Genomic DNA, 21,720 nt, shown 5'->3' with positions numbered 1-21,720 from the left:
TTTTATTTACTTCAAAATTTATTTTCCTTTTTATCTTATATGTTTCATTCATTTTTTGTTTATTTTATATATATTTTAGATATTTTTTAAAAAAACGAAATACGTAGTTACATATATAAACATAAATATCGAAATTTTTAATATTTATATTTTTTAAAAAAACAGTTGTACTTCTCATATAAAACTTACTAAATATAATTAAAATGTAAAAATATAGTAAAATGATTACATTCAAGCATATAATATTTTAATTTATTTTGGCCCAGAAAGATGTCGATTTATACCTTTATTCCAAAATAATGTTTTATCACCATCACCCCAAAAATAAGGCTTAGATCTTACATTTTGGAAATCATATTCAATTGGCCAATTTTTATCTGGAATTTGTCTCAATTTTTTACGATGGTGTGCATGCTCAATTTCAATCCCACTAACAGAATATACAGTTAATGCAATAATTGGGAATGCAACGAAAAAAGATACATTTCTCCACATAATAGCTGTCTCTGCTGCGTGGGATTTAACAGCGTTCTGCATTTTTAGATATTGTTCTGCTTTTGCAGGGTTTGGCTTCAAAGCCATCTTTAATGCATGAGTTGGTAGAGTACTATAATTTCTCATCATTTTTTACAAGTATTTTTCAGTATCAATATTTTTCTTGTCTTTTTAACCTAGATCTTTTACCGTACATTCCAATCCAACCTTAAGGATAGGGAAATATTAGGATGATTCCTCTACATATTGTTGTTATATATATTAAAATATCTGGAAAATTTCAAAATTGGCCAGCTATTGTTTTTATAATGATCCCTCTTTATCAAGCGTGTATTGCGATCAAATCCCATTATTTTGGCCAACTAAACAGACCATAAAAAATTATCAAACATGTTATAATTGATTATAAAATAAAATGATACGAATCTCACAAAATTATCATTCAACTTTAATTTTTAAATCACTCAAAATAAATAGAAATTAAGCACTAATGTCTCCAACCTTTAAAAGCTTCTCATGCCTCAAAATTCTAACTTTAGATAGATAGAATAAAAACATATGTTTTAATTAGTTACATGATTTATATGAAATCATATTAATTTATAAAAAAAAGCATACAATAAAATTTAATCAATAGAGAATTGAGTGGTGAATGCTACTCTATAATGTAGAAAAATTAGCTAACGTCGCGGAGTTATAAGATCATCAACTTTTTCCTTCATTAACAAAAAAAGGGTACCATTACATGACGTTTCATATCCCTAATGCAAAATATACCATATTAGGATAATGATATAGACATATCGGAAAACTACTTAAAAGAATTATAATGTGATTACCTTATGAGTATTTAATTTAAATGAAAATTAGAGAGTTCGTTTGATTTTTCCTATATAGTGTATATATACCTAAAGATATTGCATTTGTAGATAAAAATGACTATCATTTTTTATGTTACATTATTTATATTAATATATAACTCTAGAAACATTTAATTTTTTTCTTTTTGACAATATTCACATTCCCAATGGAGGATTATCTTAAAGTTGGGAGCAGACTACAGTAACTGCAAGATTTTGTTTTATATAAAATAACAGTGTAATATCTCAAAGCCTTAATAAGTTAAAACCAATTCAGAAACAATAGTTTAAGTAGGCCATACAAATAGAAACGTAAGAATTATCAAGTTTGTATATCACTTATATGATTACCCCTTGTTTAGATAAAATGTTTTAATAAAATTTAGAAGTTAATAAATACAGTGGGTGCTATACCAGCTTAACAGTATATTTGGAAAATTGCATTGAAATTTATCGACTCGAATTTCTGACATTATCTGTATACCAATAAAATTAAGACTTACAATACTAATATAATCATATATCACCACCGGGATATAGTTATTTTTCTGTGATTCAAATTTATATAATATATTCGTGTATAGTTGGACCCATTGCTTAATATTTCCAGATAAACATCCTGATAAAAAATATAAACATTATATTTATAACTTAGTTGTAACTTGTTTTTAGAGAAAACTTAATATTGCTTTGAGGATAAAATATACCTTTCGTTATATAAACTATAAATTTAAGACACAACTGGTAAACTCTACCGGAGAAATATATATATTAAATCATTATATTAAATAAGAAGGAGTTAGATATTCTGTTTGTGATGCAATATTAAATTATGCAATATTAAAACTTTTAATGCTGTTAATGCTTCGTTAACTACTCTCTTGAAATACATAACTTTTTTTAGAATTGTCGTGTGCTATCTTCTCCTATAAACTTTGATATATCCATAATAGTACTAAAATTTTGGTAGAAAACTAGAAAGAAAATAATCTACTTTTATAATAAGCACCTCAATCTTATAAAAGATATAGGTTCATTAAAATATTGAAAAATAACTTGCAATATCTTACAAAGTTTAAGATATATCTTACAGGTAAAACATCATAAAGAAATATACTGAATACAGGTTTGATTCTTTTATTTTTTTTTTTCAGAATAGAGTTAATTAATTCTCTACTTATTCTCTTGCATTTTTTCTCTCGGAAATATTCGGAATAATTTCTCCGTTTATTCCCGGTATCGATTTTATTTTCTAGCACTATATTTTTTTCATAGATGATTTAGCGTCTTTTTAGGCAAGGCGAAATTTCTATTTGAAAATAAAAGATTAACCTTTAAGCAGTATAAACTACAATAGAATAAACGAAAAATGATTAAACAACAATACGATAGCCATTGCTTACATTGAGGCCAGCCTAAAGATAGACAATAACAGTAATAAATAGAAAGAACAATTGCCAATCATTAAAATAGATACTTAAACAAAGGATACACAATTAGCTACTAATGACAGATACATTCTCATACGATTACAAAACAGTACAAAATCAGCCGCAGTTTAACTATGAATTTGGTTCAACTTATGCACCCAGAGTTTCTTATCATTTTAACCCAAAAGTATCAAGCTATCATTTTGGTGTACGACACCCAATGAAACCCTTTCGCTTAATGTTGACTGATCATTTAGTTTCAGGCTATGGTCTACATAAGATTATGGATTTATACGAAACAAGAAAGGCTTCAGATGATGAATTGCTAGAATTTCATACAGATGATTATATTAACTTCTTAAAAAAAGTTAACCCAGATAACGTTAATAAAATGCCAAGAGGTACATTAGATAAATTTAATATTGGCGATGATTGCCCAATTTTCCACAATTTATATGAATATAGTTCTCTTTATACGGGTGCTTCGTTAGATGCATCAAGAAAATTGCTAAATGGACAGTCAGATATTGCCATCAATTGGTCTGGTGGCTTACATCATGCCAAAAAGACCAGCCCATCTGGATTTTGCTATATTAATGATATTGTTTTATCGATCTTAAATCTATTACGATTTCATCCAAGAGTCTTATATATTGATATCGATTTGCATCACGGAGATGGTGTTCAGGAAGCTTTTTATACTACAGATCGTGTTTATACTGTGTCATTTCATAAATACAACGGCGAATTCTTCCCAGGAACAGGTAATTACGATGAGACTGGCTGTTCAAATGGTAAGCATTTTGCTTTAAATGTTCCATTAAAGGACGGGATTGATGACGATTCATATATTAATCTTTTTAAATCAATTATTGATCCATTGATTACTTCTTATAATCCAACTGTTATTATTCAACAATGTGGTGCAGATTCATTGGGCCATGATAGACTAGGATGCTTTAATTTGAATATAAAAGCGCATGGTGAATGCGTAAAATTCGTAAAATCCTTCGGAATACCCATGCTTGTAGTTGGTGGGGGTGGCTATACTCCAAAAAACGTATCTCGTCTTTGGACCTATGAAACTGGTATCTTAAATAATGTTCTCTTATCGCCCGAATTACCCAGTGATATTCCTTTCCTTAATTATTTTGATGATGAATATTCCTTATATCCTGTACTAGATGACCTTTATGAAAATAAGAATTCAAAGCAATTTTTGGAAGACTTAAGAATACGGTGTTTAGAACAAATAAGGTATTTAAAGGGTGCGCCAAGCGTTAGGATGGATGCAGATGTTATTCCAACTCAAGATTTAACTAAATTAACCCAAGATGAAGAGGATGCTCTTAAAGAACTAAATGAGGAGCAGGATGAAGAGGCTGATCAAATGAGGTTAGCACAAATTGAAAAGGACAATGCTCGAATATGTGAACTTGTTGAATGAACAATATAATTGATTAATATGCGGTAATACTATCTAATAATCCACACATTGAATATCTGCACTACTGTAACATATATTGGATCTGCCTATATTCTGACGACAAAATAATATTCTATCGAGATCAATAATCGCTATTAATACTTTCAGTTACATCAGATGATTAATCTAATGTGCTACCACCCTTCTAAATATATTTTAAAACTATATGTATATGTATGTATGTGTGCGTATGTGTGTGTTTGTGCATGGATGAATAATGCAAGTAAATTATTTGAAAGTTACATAGATATTGAAATTACAAAGGTAATTAAATTATACAAAGTAAATAGTCTTCAGCATATAATTATTCCAATTATTGTATGGTATAAAGTGAATCAATTTGAGATTGGACAATTGCTAAATCATTGTCAGTACGTTGTGAAATAGTATTCAATGTCGTTGATACTTCCAAACAAGCTAAACAGCGAATTGTCAAAATTGGGTCATCAACTAGGGCAGAGCAACGAAATATTGATTTAATAATATAGTCTACTGGAGGTAATGTTGTTGATGAAGTAAGCTGTTCTAAAGTTAGAGCCTTTTCATAATGGTCACCAAACAGTCCAGGCTTTTTGTTGGAGTCTTTATTATTAGGCTTAAATATTTCAAAATCTTCTTTAGTAAGTGGGTCAATTGAGTCATCATCGTTGCTACCAGCACTACCATTAGAAAATATATCAAAATTAGAGCCATTCAGTTTACTTGTAGAGGGTTTACCTTTAGAGGAGCATGCAATACCACTATCGTCATCAGGGTCTTTCTTTGTAACTTCCCTTTTAATTTTTGATAAAGAAAACCCTCCTAACTCAATGTCTGACGACTCTGACATAGAACTCTCTTCGATAATGAAATCTTCCTCATGAAAATATAGTTCCTTTTCCTTCGTAAAACCAAAGTTTTCATCAAATAATGATGCACCTGACACTGTTTCATTTTTTAGTTCATTTAAGTTTGTACTTCTTAGCTTACTTCTATTTGATATCGCGATAAGTTCAAGACTGTCATCAAGAAATGGCTCCACATATTTCCCTTGTGTGTGTGGATGTGAAAAATTATTGTCAGTATTGTAGTTTTTATCATTTGGGTGACTTAAAATTTCGTCCGTTGATTTTATATGTGAAAGATCTACACTCTCTGAAGTGCTTGCTAATGTTGGTATAATTTTTTGTACTATACTAGCATCGAAAAATCCGGTTTCATTATCTCTTAATATGCGTTCTAAATCAACTAAAATATTATAATTAGTGTTATGAGTTAAAAAATCCTTTAATAATCGTTTATCTGCCTCATTTTTGATGTCTTTCAATAAAGTTTGATATTGCCTCATTTTGGATTTTACAACAGTCTTCAAATGATTTTCCTTTTTTTTTATTATTGTATAAAGTGCTTCTTGAACTAAAGCATACAATAGAGGTACTTTATAAATTTTCGAAATCACTAATAAATTTAATATAACAGGTGCTAACTCCCACTTTGGATTAATCTGGCCCGTGAAGAAAAATTCTGCGAAGGATTTTATTGTTGCTGTACACCAAGGCATGTATAAAACTCTGGGTATTAAGACTGAATCCATATCACCTGGTGCAAATGGTGGCTCAGTAGAAAGTGTTGTAGAAGTTGATAATCTATTGCAATAAAACATTTTATGTGTTTGGATATTTGGGGGAAATGGTGAATTACAGTTAGGGATATTATAATGATTAGAAATATTATTGAGGTAGTTGTTGTTATTCTTGTTTTTATCTTCATTTATAATATTTGTGGGCTCACTATTGTAACGGGCTCTGGAACCTGATTGTGGCAATTGGTTTGATGAGGTATCAAAGTATTTAATGTTTTCAGCTGGTTGCTTTTTATTCGATTGTGCTAATTTTGATGTTATAGATGCTTCTGGTAAGCTTCCACGGCGCTGCCTCTCTTGCCAAATATGAGAAAATGCAAACTTGGTTAAAGGTATTGGAATTGATGTATCATCATTTGCTGGCATATTCAAAGGCATTGCATTATTATGTGAGTTACTGTTATAATTAACGCTAGTTGGGTTAGTTGTGAGTGAATCGTCAAGTATTGGTATATTCGGCAAAGCCAAGTCTGGAGATGGTATTCTAGAAGGTATTTCATATTCCTGATCTCCAATTTTTAGTAATGTCGGATTTTGCGATTGCAAAAGATTCTTCTGTTTCAAGTGTATATCATCATTTGCATTGTGGAAGGGTGAATGCGCAGAATCTTTTCTATTATTTTTTAAATCCTTTGCTAATTCATCATCATAGTCAATATCATTAGCTTCATGTTTTGATTTAAATGGCGATCTAAATAATGTATTCACGGTGGTTGGTGTAGACATGCTTAAACTTGTTGGAATATTTGGCATTGTAGTGGGAATATTAGTATTAGCAATTGTCGATTTTGGGGAAATATTTGGCATATTTGCAATTGCATTTAATTTAGATAAACTTGGGTTTCTAATTGGAGATGAGAAGGTACTACTATTATTATTGTTGCCGTTGTTGCTATTGTTGCTATTACTATTATTACTTGTTGGAACAGCAAGATTATTTGATGCAGTGCTATAATGATAACTATCGATCGAAGCCTTCCTAGGTGAATAGCTTGACATGATGAGACTGTTTCTCATAGAGCGCGGATTACTAGTACTCGAAAATGAATCTCTATTAGAATAATTTGATGATGTAATAGATACTCCTCTTGATCTAGGTCTTGCTTTTTCACAACTTAGAAGATCTGGATTAGAGTGTGAGGATAGAAGCGAGAATTTAGGGGAAGAATTACTGGTATCGATATTTGACGTTAGAATTGAGGCTGAGCTTGATATAAAATTTGATTCATCGTTATTATCATAATCTTTCAAAACTTCATTGTAAGAATGAGCAAAGAGCATGTCAAAATATCTACCCCATCGTTTCCTTAACAAATATATTGGAATAGGTATCAAATCACCATCCAAAGATTTAAAAGAGAAATCAGAGACGGATTGTCCGAAAATTTCCATTAAATCTTTACCTAAAACCATTGAATATGTTGGGAAAACGGCCCCTAAAGAAGAATAATCGGTAGAAGGTGTCATGTATTTTACATAGTTTTCAAATTGAGAAAATTCATATTTCTTATGATTTTCTGTGTTACTGATATTACTTGTTGTGCTGCTGCTACGAGTTGTTGTGCCATAGTTTAAGTTTGGAATTTCCACATTAGTAAAACTTGTACTACGATAATTAAGTTCATTGCTATTAGTATTTGAGGTATTAGTAGACAATGTAAAATTATTATAATTAGGGTTTGAAAAACTTTCTAATGAGGTTAATGGTAATTTCTGTTGAAGAATATTATTGGTTCTACAGTTGAAATTACTCGATAGATTATAGATATTAGCAATTGGTAAATTTGAAACCAATATATGATCAAATTTCTGAACAGACGGTAAGTATTTATCAATATATTTTGAACCAAAGAAAATAAGTTGTTGGTGAGATTTCCAAATAAATAATTTCCAATACCTGTGCTGATGCTTCGTTATTGCTGGACAATTAATATTTAACTTAATGTATTTTTTGGATTGAATGTTATAACACAAACAATGAAAATTTTTCATATTATAATTTTTAAAATATCCAGCCAAAACAATATTATTTACAAAAGATGCGCCCATTGGCATTTGTAATTGGTACGGAATTTTTCGAACACTACCGAATTGCTCGAACTTAACATCTAATCTCATACCCTTCGAATTGGTAATGATTGGCTGTGCTGCAAAGGGAGCCAAATATTTATCAATTAAGGAATCATTGTCTTCGGCGGTTTCTAGTGGTTTGTAAAATACAATAGTTGGCACATTTGCCTTGTTATCTTGAACAATTTCGATAAACGTTTTCCCATTTATCAATGATACAGGTTTGTGATCTATGTTTACTAAGTTTGAAGTATTAGTTTCTGGATATTCCCATTTATCGCTGACAAGATTGAAGCAGTCGATATGAAATAAAGGAACATCGTAATGAGTTAAGCCGCCTATAATAACTAATTTTGTATCATGTGAGTCATCATCTTCATATTTTACAACCATAGTATGACTAAATCTCGCAGGTATATTTGAATCCTTTGCGACTAAAGACCATTTTTTAGTTTGTAAATTAAGTTTCCAAAGCTCATTTGAAGGTACTAAGATTTTCGGATCACCGTCTGATATAGTCAGTCCACCAAATAAATATAGGTATGCATTTGTATAGCAGATTGTATGCAAAATTCTTGGTTTGAAGAAGGGGCCTGTGTTTTCTGAGTTATTTACAACAGTAGTTGACACTCTCACCCAAGTTCTCTCAACAAGATCCAGATTAAATGTTTCACTGGAAATATAAGAATGTAGATCTGGTATAATGTCGATATTATAATAATCATCATCTTGGTACAACTGTATGGTAGAACTATTTTTCCTTTTATTAGAGTTTGCCCTAGAATTTTTTTCTGCAGTTTTTTTTATACTAAAGTATCGTATTAATTCTTGATAAATTTGTTTCAATGTATATTCCTTCAAATTTAATGGAATTGTCAGCCCTCCATTAACAAAAAAATTTGATCTAAATAAATTAACAGCTGCACCGGTTCTTAAATTTAGCGTTAGCTTAGCTTTTTCTAGATCAGTTAACTTGTTAATATCAACATCTGTATTATCGTTTATATCTGGTAAGGTTAAATCATAGCATTTGCACTTGGAAGGTTGTAATATGGATTGCATTTCAATTAGCGATGAAGGACTAAGTGTATAGGTCTCTGGCAAAAAAAGACAATATTTTTTTATTCTTTTGAAATGAAAAATATATGTATATTATTGTGTTTGTAGCTTTATAGTCAATTTCTTGAGTTGGATAGTCTTTTAATCAGCCATGCCACAATTAGATTCAAATATAAAGAGTTTTAAATTTTTATTAAAACAAAATTCCTTATAATTCTTCACCAGATGAGTTAACTTTCTTTTTGTTGGCAAATATTTGCTTATAGCTTTAAGCAAGAAGATTTTATAAAATATTTATCTGAGTATCTATAATTTAGGGACTATACTATATACTATAATTTCAGCCCTTAATTTTGAAAGCGTATCCGAACAACAATTCATTGATTAGCTACACATTTTTTTTATCTATCGTTATCAAATTCTCGATTATTGCTGACTATCTATTTCACTTTTCCTAGTTCAGGCTATTTTTTTTCGGAATCACTCGTTTTTTTTTACCTCAAATTTCTGACACCCCAGAGTTAATACCCAATATGGTTAATTAATATCAGAATTTTAGGGGAGCCAAAAAATCATCTACATACGTCTCGTGACTTAAATAGGCACATGGCAACCAGATGTCATTATTAGGATGATTTCTAATTCTCATTCAAAAAATAATATGTATTTATTGGTTTATTATGAAGTCTTGGTATACTTACTATAAGAATATGTAAAAAAATGGCATTTTTTATGAGGTATATGGAATGTAATATGGAAACATTGTCAGCATATATAGATGTTACGCATATGAGTATCCTGTGTAAATTTAGTAAAACTAAATTACAAGATCTTTGAACAAAAGTTCGTTAACGCTATCCTTGTTAAGTGATAGAGTGACCCCTAAAACTATATAAAAGGATACAGATGTAAGAATTTGATCGAAGTAGGACGCAGAGGATAATTGGATGGTTCTTATCATATTCATTTTGAGCAGATTGTAAGAGGTGAAAATTAATGGCTCTAAAAATCTTAAAATAAGACGTAAAGTTGACGCCAATGTGCCCTCATTATATCTCGTAAAATATGTTGTCCTTTCCCCAAATAATTTTTTAATAAAAATGATGTATGTTTGAATGCAAACCAAGAAAAAAATATTCATTATTTCAATAATTTTAACCGTTTTAATATATGCTTCAGAGGTTTCTTTTTCCATGTATATTACTTTAAATATTAAAATGGTTGCAAACAATCTATTATTTATTTTATTCATATCATAAAACGCATCTAAAATAAAAAAAAACTTAGGGCTTCTATTTTTCATTCTAGATATTTCGAAATTTTTATACTTCTTAAGATTAAACATTTGCATTCCATTATTTTTGAGACTTGATAAAAAATTGTTAGAAAAATTTGTTCCTATAAAACTATGGTCTGGATTTTTACAATTTTCATTCGGATTTGAAAGAATTTTGTTCTTATGAGTTTTTTTTGAAGATAATAAATGTTCTTCATTAAGAGATGGCTTTTTCTTTAGCATCTGAAAATCTATGTCATTTTTCATTTTTAAAAATTGGGTTTTACTGCCATAATTATTAGTATAAATTAACTTTGATTTTGCTCGTTTAGCAGTATCATTTGTATCAAAGTTTGCATTTTTATTTTTATGTTTGTCAAGATCTGAGATTGGACAATCCAAATATACAAATTCTTCTTCACTTATTTCCTTAATCCTGGTGCTGCATTCATTGTCATCTCTCTTTTGATTTTCATTTGATTCAGTGTTGCCTAGTCTCTTTTCACAGTAGAGTTCCATTTTGTATACGGCATAACTATGCTATAGATGAGCATAACCTTTCCAGATATAATAAAATCTACAATATTTGGCATTTAAATTATATATAGATAAGATGGCATCTAAAAATTAAACTATTTCTGTTTCTTTGGAGATCTCAGTTTCATCGCTCGCACCATTCCTAAATAGTAACTCCTCCCACCCCTAATTTTTAGTTTCCAATAAAATCAACCAATTATTAAATTTTAACTCGACTGATTACAATTAGAACTTACATAATTTATAAAAATCAAGAAGGAAAATTATCTAAAGCATATGCTTACATACTTCCGTGCTTGTCTTTATTACTATTCGATCAATTTTCAAATTTATAGTTTATCTGGTGTTGTTTCAAACTTATGACATCTCACCAATATTCTAATAATTAACAAAAGCTTTACATACTTTACTTTATTTGTAATCAATCAACTAAAGCTCTAAAGCAGCTTACCTGAACTCATCCGATATTAACTTAATTATAAACACTCTGCCAATATCATGATATCACTTTATGGTTGTTTAATATGGTACAATAGCAAACCAGACCAAAAGTCATATTGTTTTATAACATTAGGGTTCTAATACGTAACAGTTCTGTTGATAAATGGGCAATGGAATTTTCATCTTGTAGATATACTATGAAGCATTGAAATTTTCAACCCTCCACGTGGTGTTAACTCTACGTTACCCGCACGACCGTTGTCTCATCTCTATTTTTTTCGGAGTTACTGAATTGGAGTGTTACACTTCGCTAGCAGTAGTGTTTTATTTAGATATTTTAAACTAGTAAAATAAAATGCCAAGCTCAAGAGGAAAGCAAAACGTATTCCACTTCTTTCTTGTAATTCTCAAAAATGCAATCCCGAAAGCATAGATATGCAATATAATTTTCACCAATAGCATATCAGTTTACTCGTTTATTTTCCACCCAACTGTATTCTTGATAAGCTAAATTATAAAGTTGAGGTTTTAATTATACAGACAGTATAATAATGATTAGGACAGTATTGAGTAGGTTTTTAGTTTTAGTGGTTGACAAAGTATTTGACGAATTTTTTAAAATCAATATAATTTCGGCATGTATATGTCTACCTTACAAATCATAAGATTAGTAAACTTATTTACCAGATTTGTTCATTTGTGTGTCATTTTGCTGAAAAATAGAATTTTGACTACTTTATTAAAGCAATGCATTTCTACTTTTATGAAAATAGCTATCTTGAGAATTTTCTGTTTCTAAAATTACTACGTCATATTACAAATCTAGTAATATTACAAGATATTTATCTCATGAGTTCTGGTAATAATGAAATCATTTTTCCTCTTAATTGTAGTTGATTTACCAACGAGGATAACGCAGTATAACCACGTTGATATTTTAGGTTTTTACGATTTACTTCAGTAATTCTTTTCCTTTTTTTTGTCTTTTCTATACTTATTTTTGTCATAATAATTCTTTTGTAAAAAGAAAAAAATATTTTTTGAGAGGTTTGGCGAATGGTATATACATTTGAGAGTAATGATTTACTATATGTGGATGTTTAATTCGAGCTTCATGAGGTTCATTTGGTGTGTTTTTTCTGGATCAGGATTTTCTTTTGAAAATATACATTTATGAGCTGAAGGTTCTTTACGTAATTTCGTGTTTTTTTCTGTTTTTGTCTAATAACTTTTATTTTTCCTCTTTCATCTCAGTCATGAGAAATTTTCTTGTTTAGGATTACCTATTAAAATGTATTTTATTCTTCAATTTTGAATATTCTTCAAATTCTACACTTTCCACACTAGCCACCGAATATCTTATCGACAGTCTTCACCTATTAAACTATAAGTACAAAAATTCTAAAAGAGGAGAGATCTCGAAAATGTTATCCAAAATTCGTAAATATTAATTGCCTTTTGTAAATAGACACTTTGAGAAAACCAAATGATAGATATATCCTTTAGCCACCAATCTTGATTAACCTTTTTTAATCTCTTTACTCTAAAATACTATTATAGTAAAGATATTTCCTATAAAGAAGTCTGAGGTCTTCAAACTTTTAACTGGTTTCCTAATATAGAATTAAGCTTGTAAATTGTCTTCAATGTACTCAGAATATCTCTACGACGTTTTCTGAGGGTATCTGTTTAAACCAGCATTATTTTTTCGGACATCATCGCTATATTAAAAAAAATATATATTTAACCAGCATTTTCCCGAAAACGTCACAAATTGGTAATTGACTATATAGTAATCCATTAAATTCATAAGATGTGTAAACATTGCCAAGTGCTTAGTTATGTTTTCATTGTTGATGCTTTGAGTTAACATAAAAAAATTAGTAGCGAAAATATCCAATGTTTCAACAACTTCAAATTACCTATACTTGTATCCTTTAATAGAATTTGTTAACAATTTCAAAGTAGAAAAAAAAAAATTAAACAGCGTAACAGTGTAGTCAAGTTAGGTTGTATTGATGGGCAAATACAAACGAAATTCATGGTTTTAAACACAGTAGTTAACTTCTTTCTAATGGTTAGTTTAACCCCACGACATACAGTGGAGAGTATATATAGCGCTTTTCATTCTAGTATTTAATTTCTCTCTACTCAAAATAAAAAATTTCTGTTATTCTTTGACACTCTTGTCTAATGTTTAATATATTTCAATGCTTTTAATTTATTAGAATCTGTTTTCAAAACTAGTTTATTCGTATAATTATTTTTCCAAAAGTCAAAGAAAAATAAAAAGGTAATTAGTAGTATTATATTATTGATTAAATCCAAAAATTATTTTGAACTCTTTATATAAAGAAAAATATTATTGGCGTCAAGAGAAATAAAAAAAAAAAAAATACTATGTCTAACTATGTCTAACAGTAGCCTCAATTCGATATCGTCGTCAATCTATTCTGATATTAACAATTCAACCAATAGTTTAGACAAAGAAAGTAATAACTCAGAGAGTAAAAATAAACATATTAAAAATTATGTTGTAAATCAACGGTCAGATCCATCTATTAGTAAAGATTACTTTAATACATTTAAAAAAGGAAAATTAACACCACAAAATAGTCTGAATGATTTGCTACAAATATATCTAGATAATTCACAATCAGAATATGATTCAAATTCAGATAGCGGTTCTCCTTCTACATCCATTTCTAAATCAGATTTTGATTTTGATAATAATGTTAATAATACCATTAATAGTGTTGAATCTGATTATGAAACTGCAAAAAGTACTGCTACTGAAATATCTGAAGTTTCAGACAATGAACTGATGTTTCCAGAAAGAGCGTTTGTGAGAGAAGATTATCATCATCATAAAAAAAACAGTACGCCTTCATTATCATCAATAAAAAGTAATTACAGATCTAAATCATCTCTTCCAAATAAAAATGCCTTTAATAGATCATTTTTATCATTAGATTCTAATAATTTGAATTATCATTCAGATCCCACAGGATCATATTCTCATTCCAGTTCTAACTCTCGTTCTACACAAAATAGTTCGATATTATCAATGGCATTATCAACAGGATATGGGAATTTAACTCTTTCTCCACGTAATATTTATACTAATAATAGTGACCCTAATAATACTAACCGATACCAAAACACACCACCTAATTCACCAAATAATATTCATAATACAAGTTCCAATAATTCTTTACAAGGTGATTCATCATATCAAAAATTGCATACAAGTAGATCACAAATATTATTATCTAAAATCAAAACAGTAAATCTCCATCACAAGAGCTCATCATTGAATGTGTATCCTATTAGAAATAGCAGATCTGATTTCAATATCAAACGGAATATAACAAATGGACATGCTAAGGCAAGTTCATCAAATTATTCTGGTAATAGTGTGGCTTCCAGTCAATTATTATTAGGTCAAATACCTGGAAGTGCTAATACAGTTAATACATCTATGCTTCTTCATCAAAGTTCTCATTCTAATTCAATATCGCAAACAAATAATAATAATAATAATAATAATAATAATAATAATAATAGTAGTAGTAGTAGTAGTAGTGATGCTTTGATTAATCAAGATTCTAATAGTATATATCAAAGAATAAGTAATAGTAGTGATGCATTATCTACTAATACAGCCGAACTACTTGGGGGAATTGAATTAATGGATCCAAATATAGACTCTAGTTATCTTTACAATTATCAAACTAGGAATTCTCATTCCACAAATAGTATTTCATCTACAGAATTCCCCATTTCCAGATTTATTAATAATCAACGAATATCATCAGATTCTATTCATCGGCTTCGAATAATTAATCCAAGTTTAATTCGAGAAGAGCAACAACGAACTCAAACTACCACTACATCATATTATAACCCAACTGATTCTTTAATATATGATAGCAGTTATGTTCCAGATATTGAAGAAGCAGTGGAAATGTTAAGAGGTGAAATAGCCACTGGACATCCACCACTTGTATCAGTGGCTATATCCAATAGTGGATCCAATGTCAATTCTAATAGTGTATCCTATAATAATCATACACCAAGCACAAATCTTAACTATACACCAAATAATACTATCTATTCTGACACTAGAAGCCAACCTTTTACTCCACCATCTCAAACACCTTATAATAGTGCCTATTCTACTCCACTTCGTTATAAAAATAAAAATTCCAATATGGAAAGAGCACAACATCCATGGAGAGATGAAAGAAGTTCTGATATTTTGAATAGTATATATGAATCAGTTATTCAAAACAATTCTCGTCAATCATCCGGTAATAAATCGAATCCTCAATTACAAAAGAGGAAACAAAATAATCAATTAATTTCAGTAAACGGTGGTAGTTCTACAGGTAATATTCATCATATTGGTTCACCTTTCAATTATTCTAATAATAGTAATAATAACAATTTCACATCATTAAATATTGAGAATTTAGAAGCAAATGATATTAATATTGTTGGTGCTGAAAATATTAATATTGAAGGTAATCACAACATTCGTATTAGTGGTAATAATAATATTCAAATTGTTGGTAATAATAATATTACAATTAATGGGACCAATCTTAATTCTGAATTGATTAAAAATCGGTTCCCATATATTTCTGAAACACCTCGTTATTCACATGCATTAACCACCAAGGAATTAAATTATGCGATTGAAAATGCACCTATACTTTCTCCTGAAGGGTTAGTAATGGAACTTCCATCTATTCCTATAACACCGACATCTCTTAATGAACATGGTGATACAGAAATATTTAGAAGCACTGATTGGATCCCACAGGCTATACCAATCCAACATATTGATTCGAAATCGATCCATTTGAAGACACAAGCTACATCTGGTAGTAGCATTTATAGTACATGGAGAATAATGATGGTCATTGGGTGTTGTATATTGATACCGCCGTTATTTTTCTTTATTGGCTGTGGTAATAAGAATGGGATCTCTAGTCATTCCTTGTTGAAATTGATTTTGAATTCTGATGAACGATTAGAACTGTTTAAGGGGTTTTATTGGAATACAGATGTGAGATGGTTTCGCAAGATATGTTTATTTCTTGGGATAGCGGAAGTGCTTGCCATCTTAGCATGTGTTGGGGTTGGATTAGGGGTTGGCATTGGTGTTCAATAGCCATTTACATTTACATTTACATTTACATTTACATTTACATTTACATTTACATTTTTACATTCTAGCATTACAAAATCGCATTACAAAATCGCATTTGCATTTAAATTCTCTGCATTAATATTCTTACATAATTTTACAAAATAACATTCTTATATAAAGCATCTCTATATACATGATAATAATAACTGGCCCATTACGCAACTAGGTGTGGCAAATTTTGCAAGATGATACGCGATATAAAGTTTCCGGATTTGTCAAGAGAGGGAAAAAAGATAAATAGATGGATAAATAAATGATTTGCAAAGGGTAACATGAACAAGTAAGCGAGAGTGTTCTTTTGTTGTTGTTGTTGTTGTTTTGGATATGGAATCGAACATATATGAATATCAATGTCAGTATACGGAGGATGTTAAGAAGAAGCACAAGGTCTGGCATGATGGGAAATTGAAGTATTTTGAATTGAATAATAAGTTCCAACTGTTTTCTCAAGAGGATAACATATTGATATGTACGACATTTGTTACGAAGCCGAGGGATGTGCAAGTTATTTTGGATGAAGAGGCGTTTGGGAAGGAGGAGCATAAGTTGGGTGGTAAGAATCTGGTGATAATCGAAGAAAAGATTTGTGAGTATAGTCGAGAGGTTCAAGTACAAGCGAATGGGAGTAGTCAGAATAGAGCAAGTCAGAATAGGTCGACTCTTCATAAGTCTACCCTTAATAATGTTGGTAAGTTGAGTGTGCAAAAGAGGAAAACAATTGTACAAACAAATGCCATCACTCGTAAGAATAGTTTTGATCCATTAGCTTTAAAATTCAATACGCCTTTCAAGAAACCAAGAATGATCAAGCAAGTGACGCCTGAGACGAATTCGAATCGACCTAGTATAAGGAATAGCAAACAATTGGAGAGATCTAATACAAGTAGTTTAAGTAGCCCGCGTAGTAAGAATATAATAAAGCCTATTGAAAGTCCGATGACGATTCCTATTGAAAGTCAAAATTCTAGTGATTGTAATGAAATTTCTATAAGCACTAAGCAAGTCAACTCTAAGATGGCAAAAGATATGCCGGAACCCAAGCTGCAGCCCAAGTCGCAGCCCAAGTCGCAGCCCAAGCCACACCCTAAACCACACCCTAAACCACACCCTAAACCAGCCCTGTCTAGCAATCTCCCCAGCAACCCACCCAGCCCTAACCCTATCCAAAACCCAAAACGCCATTTGAAGAGATCCAAGATTAGAGTGATTAAACCCGAGACTATAATCCTATAGTATAGCATACGTTAATTATGCATACGATAACTATGCCATAGTATGGTGGCAAACATACTATAGACAGATAATAGATGATATCCCATTGATATCCTATCGCTATCACTATCCCAATGACAATGGCACAATACTATAATGGCACAATACTATAATAGCTCAACACCATAATAGCTCAACACCATAATAGCACAGCCCATATTATCCCTGACATTCCCCGTGCATAACGATCTCACAGAGAAGAGCTAGTTTCCACAACAGGCATCGCCGCACCTCTCCGCCACCCCAATCGGGCCACCTGCCCTGAACAGGAAACACATTGCCACATTGCTGCCGATCCACGCAGGAACCCCGTGCGCCACCCGCACACCTGCCTCTCACAGAATAGCCGCAGCACGCATCCCATAATCTCACGTCATCACTCCCAAATCCACAATCCACAATCCTCACCCGCTGCCTCCGAGATCTTTCTCCGTGCCCAAAACAGGAGAGGCCCTGTAGGCCCTGTCTAAGATACTGCCGGAGCTCACGCCACACGCTGTCCCAATGTGTCAATAAACTAATATATTCTCCATAAGAATGGTCTATTATTAATCCCAACAAAGAATTTTTATCCAGCGGCCCCGCCACGTGGTGTCTTTTCTTTTTTTTTTCTTTTTTGACTCTTGTTTTCCCTTTTTACCTTGACCATGGACTATCTGGAATTTACCGGAAATAGATATCAAAGTGGGCCATTTCGTCTCTTTCCGGTAACTGGGCCGAGAATTTTCCTGTTCAGGTCGTTTTAAATAGGCATTAGCAGAGGAGACTATGTTGTTTCTTTTTTATTTGATTGTATTTTTTTTGGCCTTTTTGCCTTTTTGATTTTTTGTCTTTTTTTTCTATTTTTTCTTTTATTTTTTCCTGTTCTCGTTTCTTTTTATTTTAAGGATACAATCTATTTATAGATGGTAGGCCCTCCTGGTACGACCACTATTTTGCCGGAGAGCCAAATACCCTCTGTGTGTGCCGCACAGAGTAGCACGTAGTAGCACCCACTTTCCCACCCGATACGGCAAGATGATCACTCCTCGATGCTGCGGCTTATCTCTGCACAGTTTTTGTGCACCAGTCGTAGCGCCCCGATTGGTCCACAACGTGACCGCAACGGTATTCTGTGTTGTGCGCGTATTCTGTGGCCGGATAGGAGATCTAAGGAGAGATACAGTCATCGTTCATTACTTTACTGCATCCCCTCTGTATCCACTCTGTATCTGCTTACCATTCTCGAGGGAGTGTTTTTCCACTACTACCACAATAATGTCTTTGGTTTCCTCTTTTCATCGTACTTTGTACTATACTTTCTCTGTTTTAGTCTCTTTTTTTCGCCTTTGCTTTTGCTTTTGCTAGTGCTTTTACTATTTTTTTCCTCCGTGTTTCCTCCCACTGTTTACTCGGCAAAGGTCAGGGACTACTGGGAGTTGAGTCCACTCATAACCCAATGCCTATTTTGAGTCGACTTGTTTGCCAGTCGTTCATTGGGTGTCGATACGGGAGTTATTCCTGCCCCTTTCCGAGTGCCCACCTATACTTATTGCGTAATACTACTGAGATTTGGGTCTTTAATTTTTAATCCACTGGCCACTCTGTTCCCCTGATTAATCCATGCATGGCAATTTACAAAGTACGAATGGCAATTTACAAAGTACGAATGGCAAAATGGTAAAAAATGTAAATGGTGGATTTTAGAATTTCAAATTTCAAATTTCAAATTTAGCCCATGGTTCCGGAAATGTTAATTAATAAGTTATCCCCTTTGGGTCCAACGATTTTACTTTGGGTCAAACTTTTTTTTTCTTTATTGTTCATTTTTTTGCTTCATCTTCCCTTACCCATGTAATATGATTCACTTTGATACAGAATTTCCCTACTTTGAACGATGTCGAATATCTGCCATATTATCTGTGTATTTTTTTTCCTCTAACGGGACTGATTAGTGCTCGTGTGTGTGTATATGTAATAGGTTTTAATTTTGGTTGTTTTTTGGTTGTTTAATTTAACTAATTGCATTCACCCATTCAATCTATATTTAATTTTCATCAAACACATCTAAATATTGTTGAGCCTTGATTGTTTGTGAATTTTAATCTGTATTTTTTTTTATTTAATAAAAGACATTTCCTGATGATGTGGCACTTATAAACTTTTTTCTTCTTCTACTATTAGTTTTTTTTTTATTATTTCTTTATTATCCAGTTCAATTCAATTCACTACTCCATTACTAACTGATCCAATCAATAAATAATAATAATAATAAATAAAAAAAAAAAAAAATATAAATTAACAAATCTCAATATTCAATTCCACCACCACCACCACTTTCTTTTTTTTTGTTCATATTCAACTCACCACCTTCATATTCAACTTACCCTCCAAATATAATAATGTACCAATTAATTGCACCAATTCAAAGTGGATCATTTAGTACCGTCTACAGTGCGAATAAAATCGATGATAATAACCCTGCTAATGTTCAAAAAGTCGCTTTGAAAGTCTTGCCAAGAACGAAAACTGAACGTACCACTGTAGAACAAGAATGTTATGCCATGAATAAAGTAAACAAACATCCTAATATTTGTCATTTCTTGGATTGTTACGAAGACAAGAATTGGGACAGTTATGTAATGGTTTTGGAATATTGTTCTGAAGGTGACATGCATGATTTAATATATTCAAACAAACTTAAACTTTCCAAACAATTAAACAATGATAGATTCTCCAATCCAATCTCATCCGTTCCGCCGATACTACCTTCCCCTGCATTAAGTTTCTATTCCATTACAAAGCAATTATGCAGTGCCATCAATTATTCTCATTCCAAAGGGGTCGCTCATAGAGATATTAAACCAGAAAATATCCTTTTGAATAATGATGGGATGGTCAAACTAGGTGATTGGGGTCACGCCACCATAAATAAATATTCTACTGAATGTAATGTTGGTACAGACGCATACCGTGCTCCAGAAACTTTTTATTCCTCCCCAGCTTATAACACAAAACAATCTGATTTTTGGGGGTTAGGTTCCACTCTAATATACTTCCTATTGGGTGAACCAATCTTTAGATGTTTACAAAATAATAATACCAAGAAAAATCCAAAATCAACCAATGAAAAATCAAGTAAAGTAAGTATATTGAATGATGAATTACTTTTGAAAGTCATTACCATTTATCAGGGCAAATTCTTGAGAAATCCGACTTTCCAATGGAATGATATACCTTATTCCAAAAATAATAGTAAATTGATTAGTTTGATTGCCATCATTCTAGAGACATTGCTGGTCATCAAACCAGAAAATAGATCCATTTATGTTTTTGAAGAATTGTTGGACGATTTGTTCATTGAAGATCTCATGGTCAGCGATGACGATGATGAAGAAGAAGTGGATTTTGTACAACAGCTGGAATCGCATGTAATCATTTCTCATACTCTCAATACTACTTGTATGTCATTAAATAATATGCCCATCACTCCTACTTCTCCAATAACTCCAATAATGTCCAACCAATCTCCTGTTCCAAATTATACACCAGCATCTTCCATTCAAAGCACACCACGTTATGCCAAGAATATTCAAGTTCAAAATGATGAAAAAGATTATTATGAATATAAAAATCAACAGCAACAGCAGCAGCAGCAGCAGCATCATCATCACCATCACCATCATCTTTCATTTTCTAAAGAAAAAAGTCTTTTGGAAGATTACGCTTTCAAAACTACAGAAGTCACTACAACACATACAAGTCTTGTATCAGATTCTGAAAACAATTTAATAAATGAAGAAAGTGATTCATCACAAACAACTTCTCATTCTTCTTCTCATTCTTCAGGTTTAAGCAATTTCTTTAATGCCTTTGGTATTCGTCGTACTCAAAGCATTATTTAATTGAAACTTCCACCCTCCCCCGTCGCATGCATAATTAATAATACCCTACTCTTATTCTTCTTAATCTTTTT

General features: G+C 31.3%; 7 protein-coding genes across 7 annotated transcripts; 4 read left to right on the top strand and 3 right to left on the bottom strand.

The window, feature by feature from the left end:
• Positions 1-252: 252 nt before the first annotated feature.
• COX13 (cytochrome c oxidase subunit VIa) lies at positions 253-624 on the bottom strand (the record flags this gene model as incomplete). Its single annotated transcript, XM_004180191.1, has 1 exon — positions 253-624. The coding sequence occupies one exon, from the start codon at positions 622-624 to the stop codon at positions 253-255; it is 372 nt and encodes a 123-aa protein (XP_004180239.1).
• Positions 625-2,861: 2,237 nt separating this feature from the next.
• Positions 2,862-4,232, top strand: HOS2 (histone deacetylase HOS2; the record flags this gene model as incomplete). Its single annotated transcript, XM_004180190.1, has 1 exon — positions 2,862-4,232. One exon carries the CDS (start codon positions 2,862-2,864, stop codon positions 4,230-4,232), a length of 1,371 nt encoding a protein of 456 aa, XP_004180238.1.
• A 352-nt stretch (positions 4,233-4,584) lies between these two features.
• Positions 4,585-9,024, bottom strand: TBLA0D02120 (uncharacterized protein; the record flags this gene model as incomplete). Its single annotated transcript, XM_004180189.1, has 1 exon — positions 4,585-9,024. The coding sequence occupies one exon, from the start codon at positions 9,022-9,024 to the stop codon at positions 4,585-4,587; it is 4,440 nt and encodes a 1,479-aa protein (XP_004180237.1).
• Positions 9,025-9,838: 814 nt separating this feature from the next.
• Positions 9,839-10,816, bottom strand: TBLA0D02110 (uncharacterized protein; the record flags this gene model as incomplete). Its single annotated transcript, XM_004180188.1, has 1 exon — positions 9,839-10,816. One exon carries the CDS (start codon positions 10,814-10,816, stop codon positions 9,839-9,841), a length of 978 nt encoding a protein of 325 aa, XP_004180236.1.
• A 2,869-nt stretch (positions 10,817-13,685) lies between these two features.
• TBLA0D02090 (uncharacterized protein) lies at positions 13,686-16,454 on the top strand (the record flags this gene model as incomplete). Its single annotated transcript, XM_004180187.1, has 1 exon — positions 13,686-16,454. One exon carries the CDS (start codon positions 13,686-13,688, stop codon positions 16,452-16,454), a length of 2,769 nt encoding a protein of 922 aa, XP_004180235.1.
• A 363-nt stretch (positions 16,455-16,817) lies between these two features.
• Positions 16,818-17,726, top strand: MTE1 (Mte1p; the record flags this gene model as incomplete). The annotated part of the gene is made up of 1 exon (XM_004180186.1): positions 16,818-17,726. The coding sequence occupies one exon, from the start codon at positions 16,818-16,820 to the stop codon at positions 17,724-17,726; it is 909 nt and encodes a 302-aa protein (XP_004180234.1).
• Positions 17,727-20,146: 2,420 nt separating this feature from the next.
• FMP48 (protein kinase FMP48) lies at positions 20,147-21,649 on the top strand (the record flags this gene model as incomplete). Its single annotated transcript, XM_004180185.1, has 1 exon — positions 20,147-21,649. One exon carries the CDS (start codon positions 20,147-20,149, stop codon positions 21,647-21,649), a length of 1,503 nt encoding a protein of 500 aa, XP_004180233.1.
• Between the last annotated feature and the right edge of the window lie 71 nt (positions 21,650-21,720).

The sequence above is a fragment of the Henningerozyma blattae genome, chromosome 4 (genome assembly GCF_000315915.1).
Source record: "Henningerozyma blattae CBS 6284 chromosome 4, complete genome".
Taxonomy (NCBI): Eukaryota; Fungi; Ascomycota; class Saccharomycetes; order Saccharomycetales; family Saccharomycetaceae; genus Henningerozyma; species Henningerozyma blattae.
This window is presented reverse-complemented; position numbering and strand designations above follow the sequence as displayed.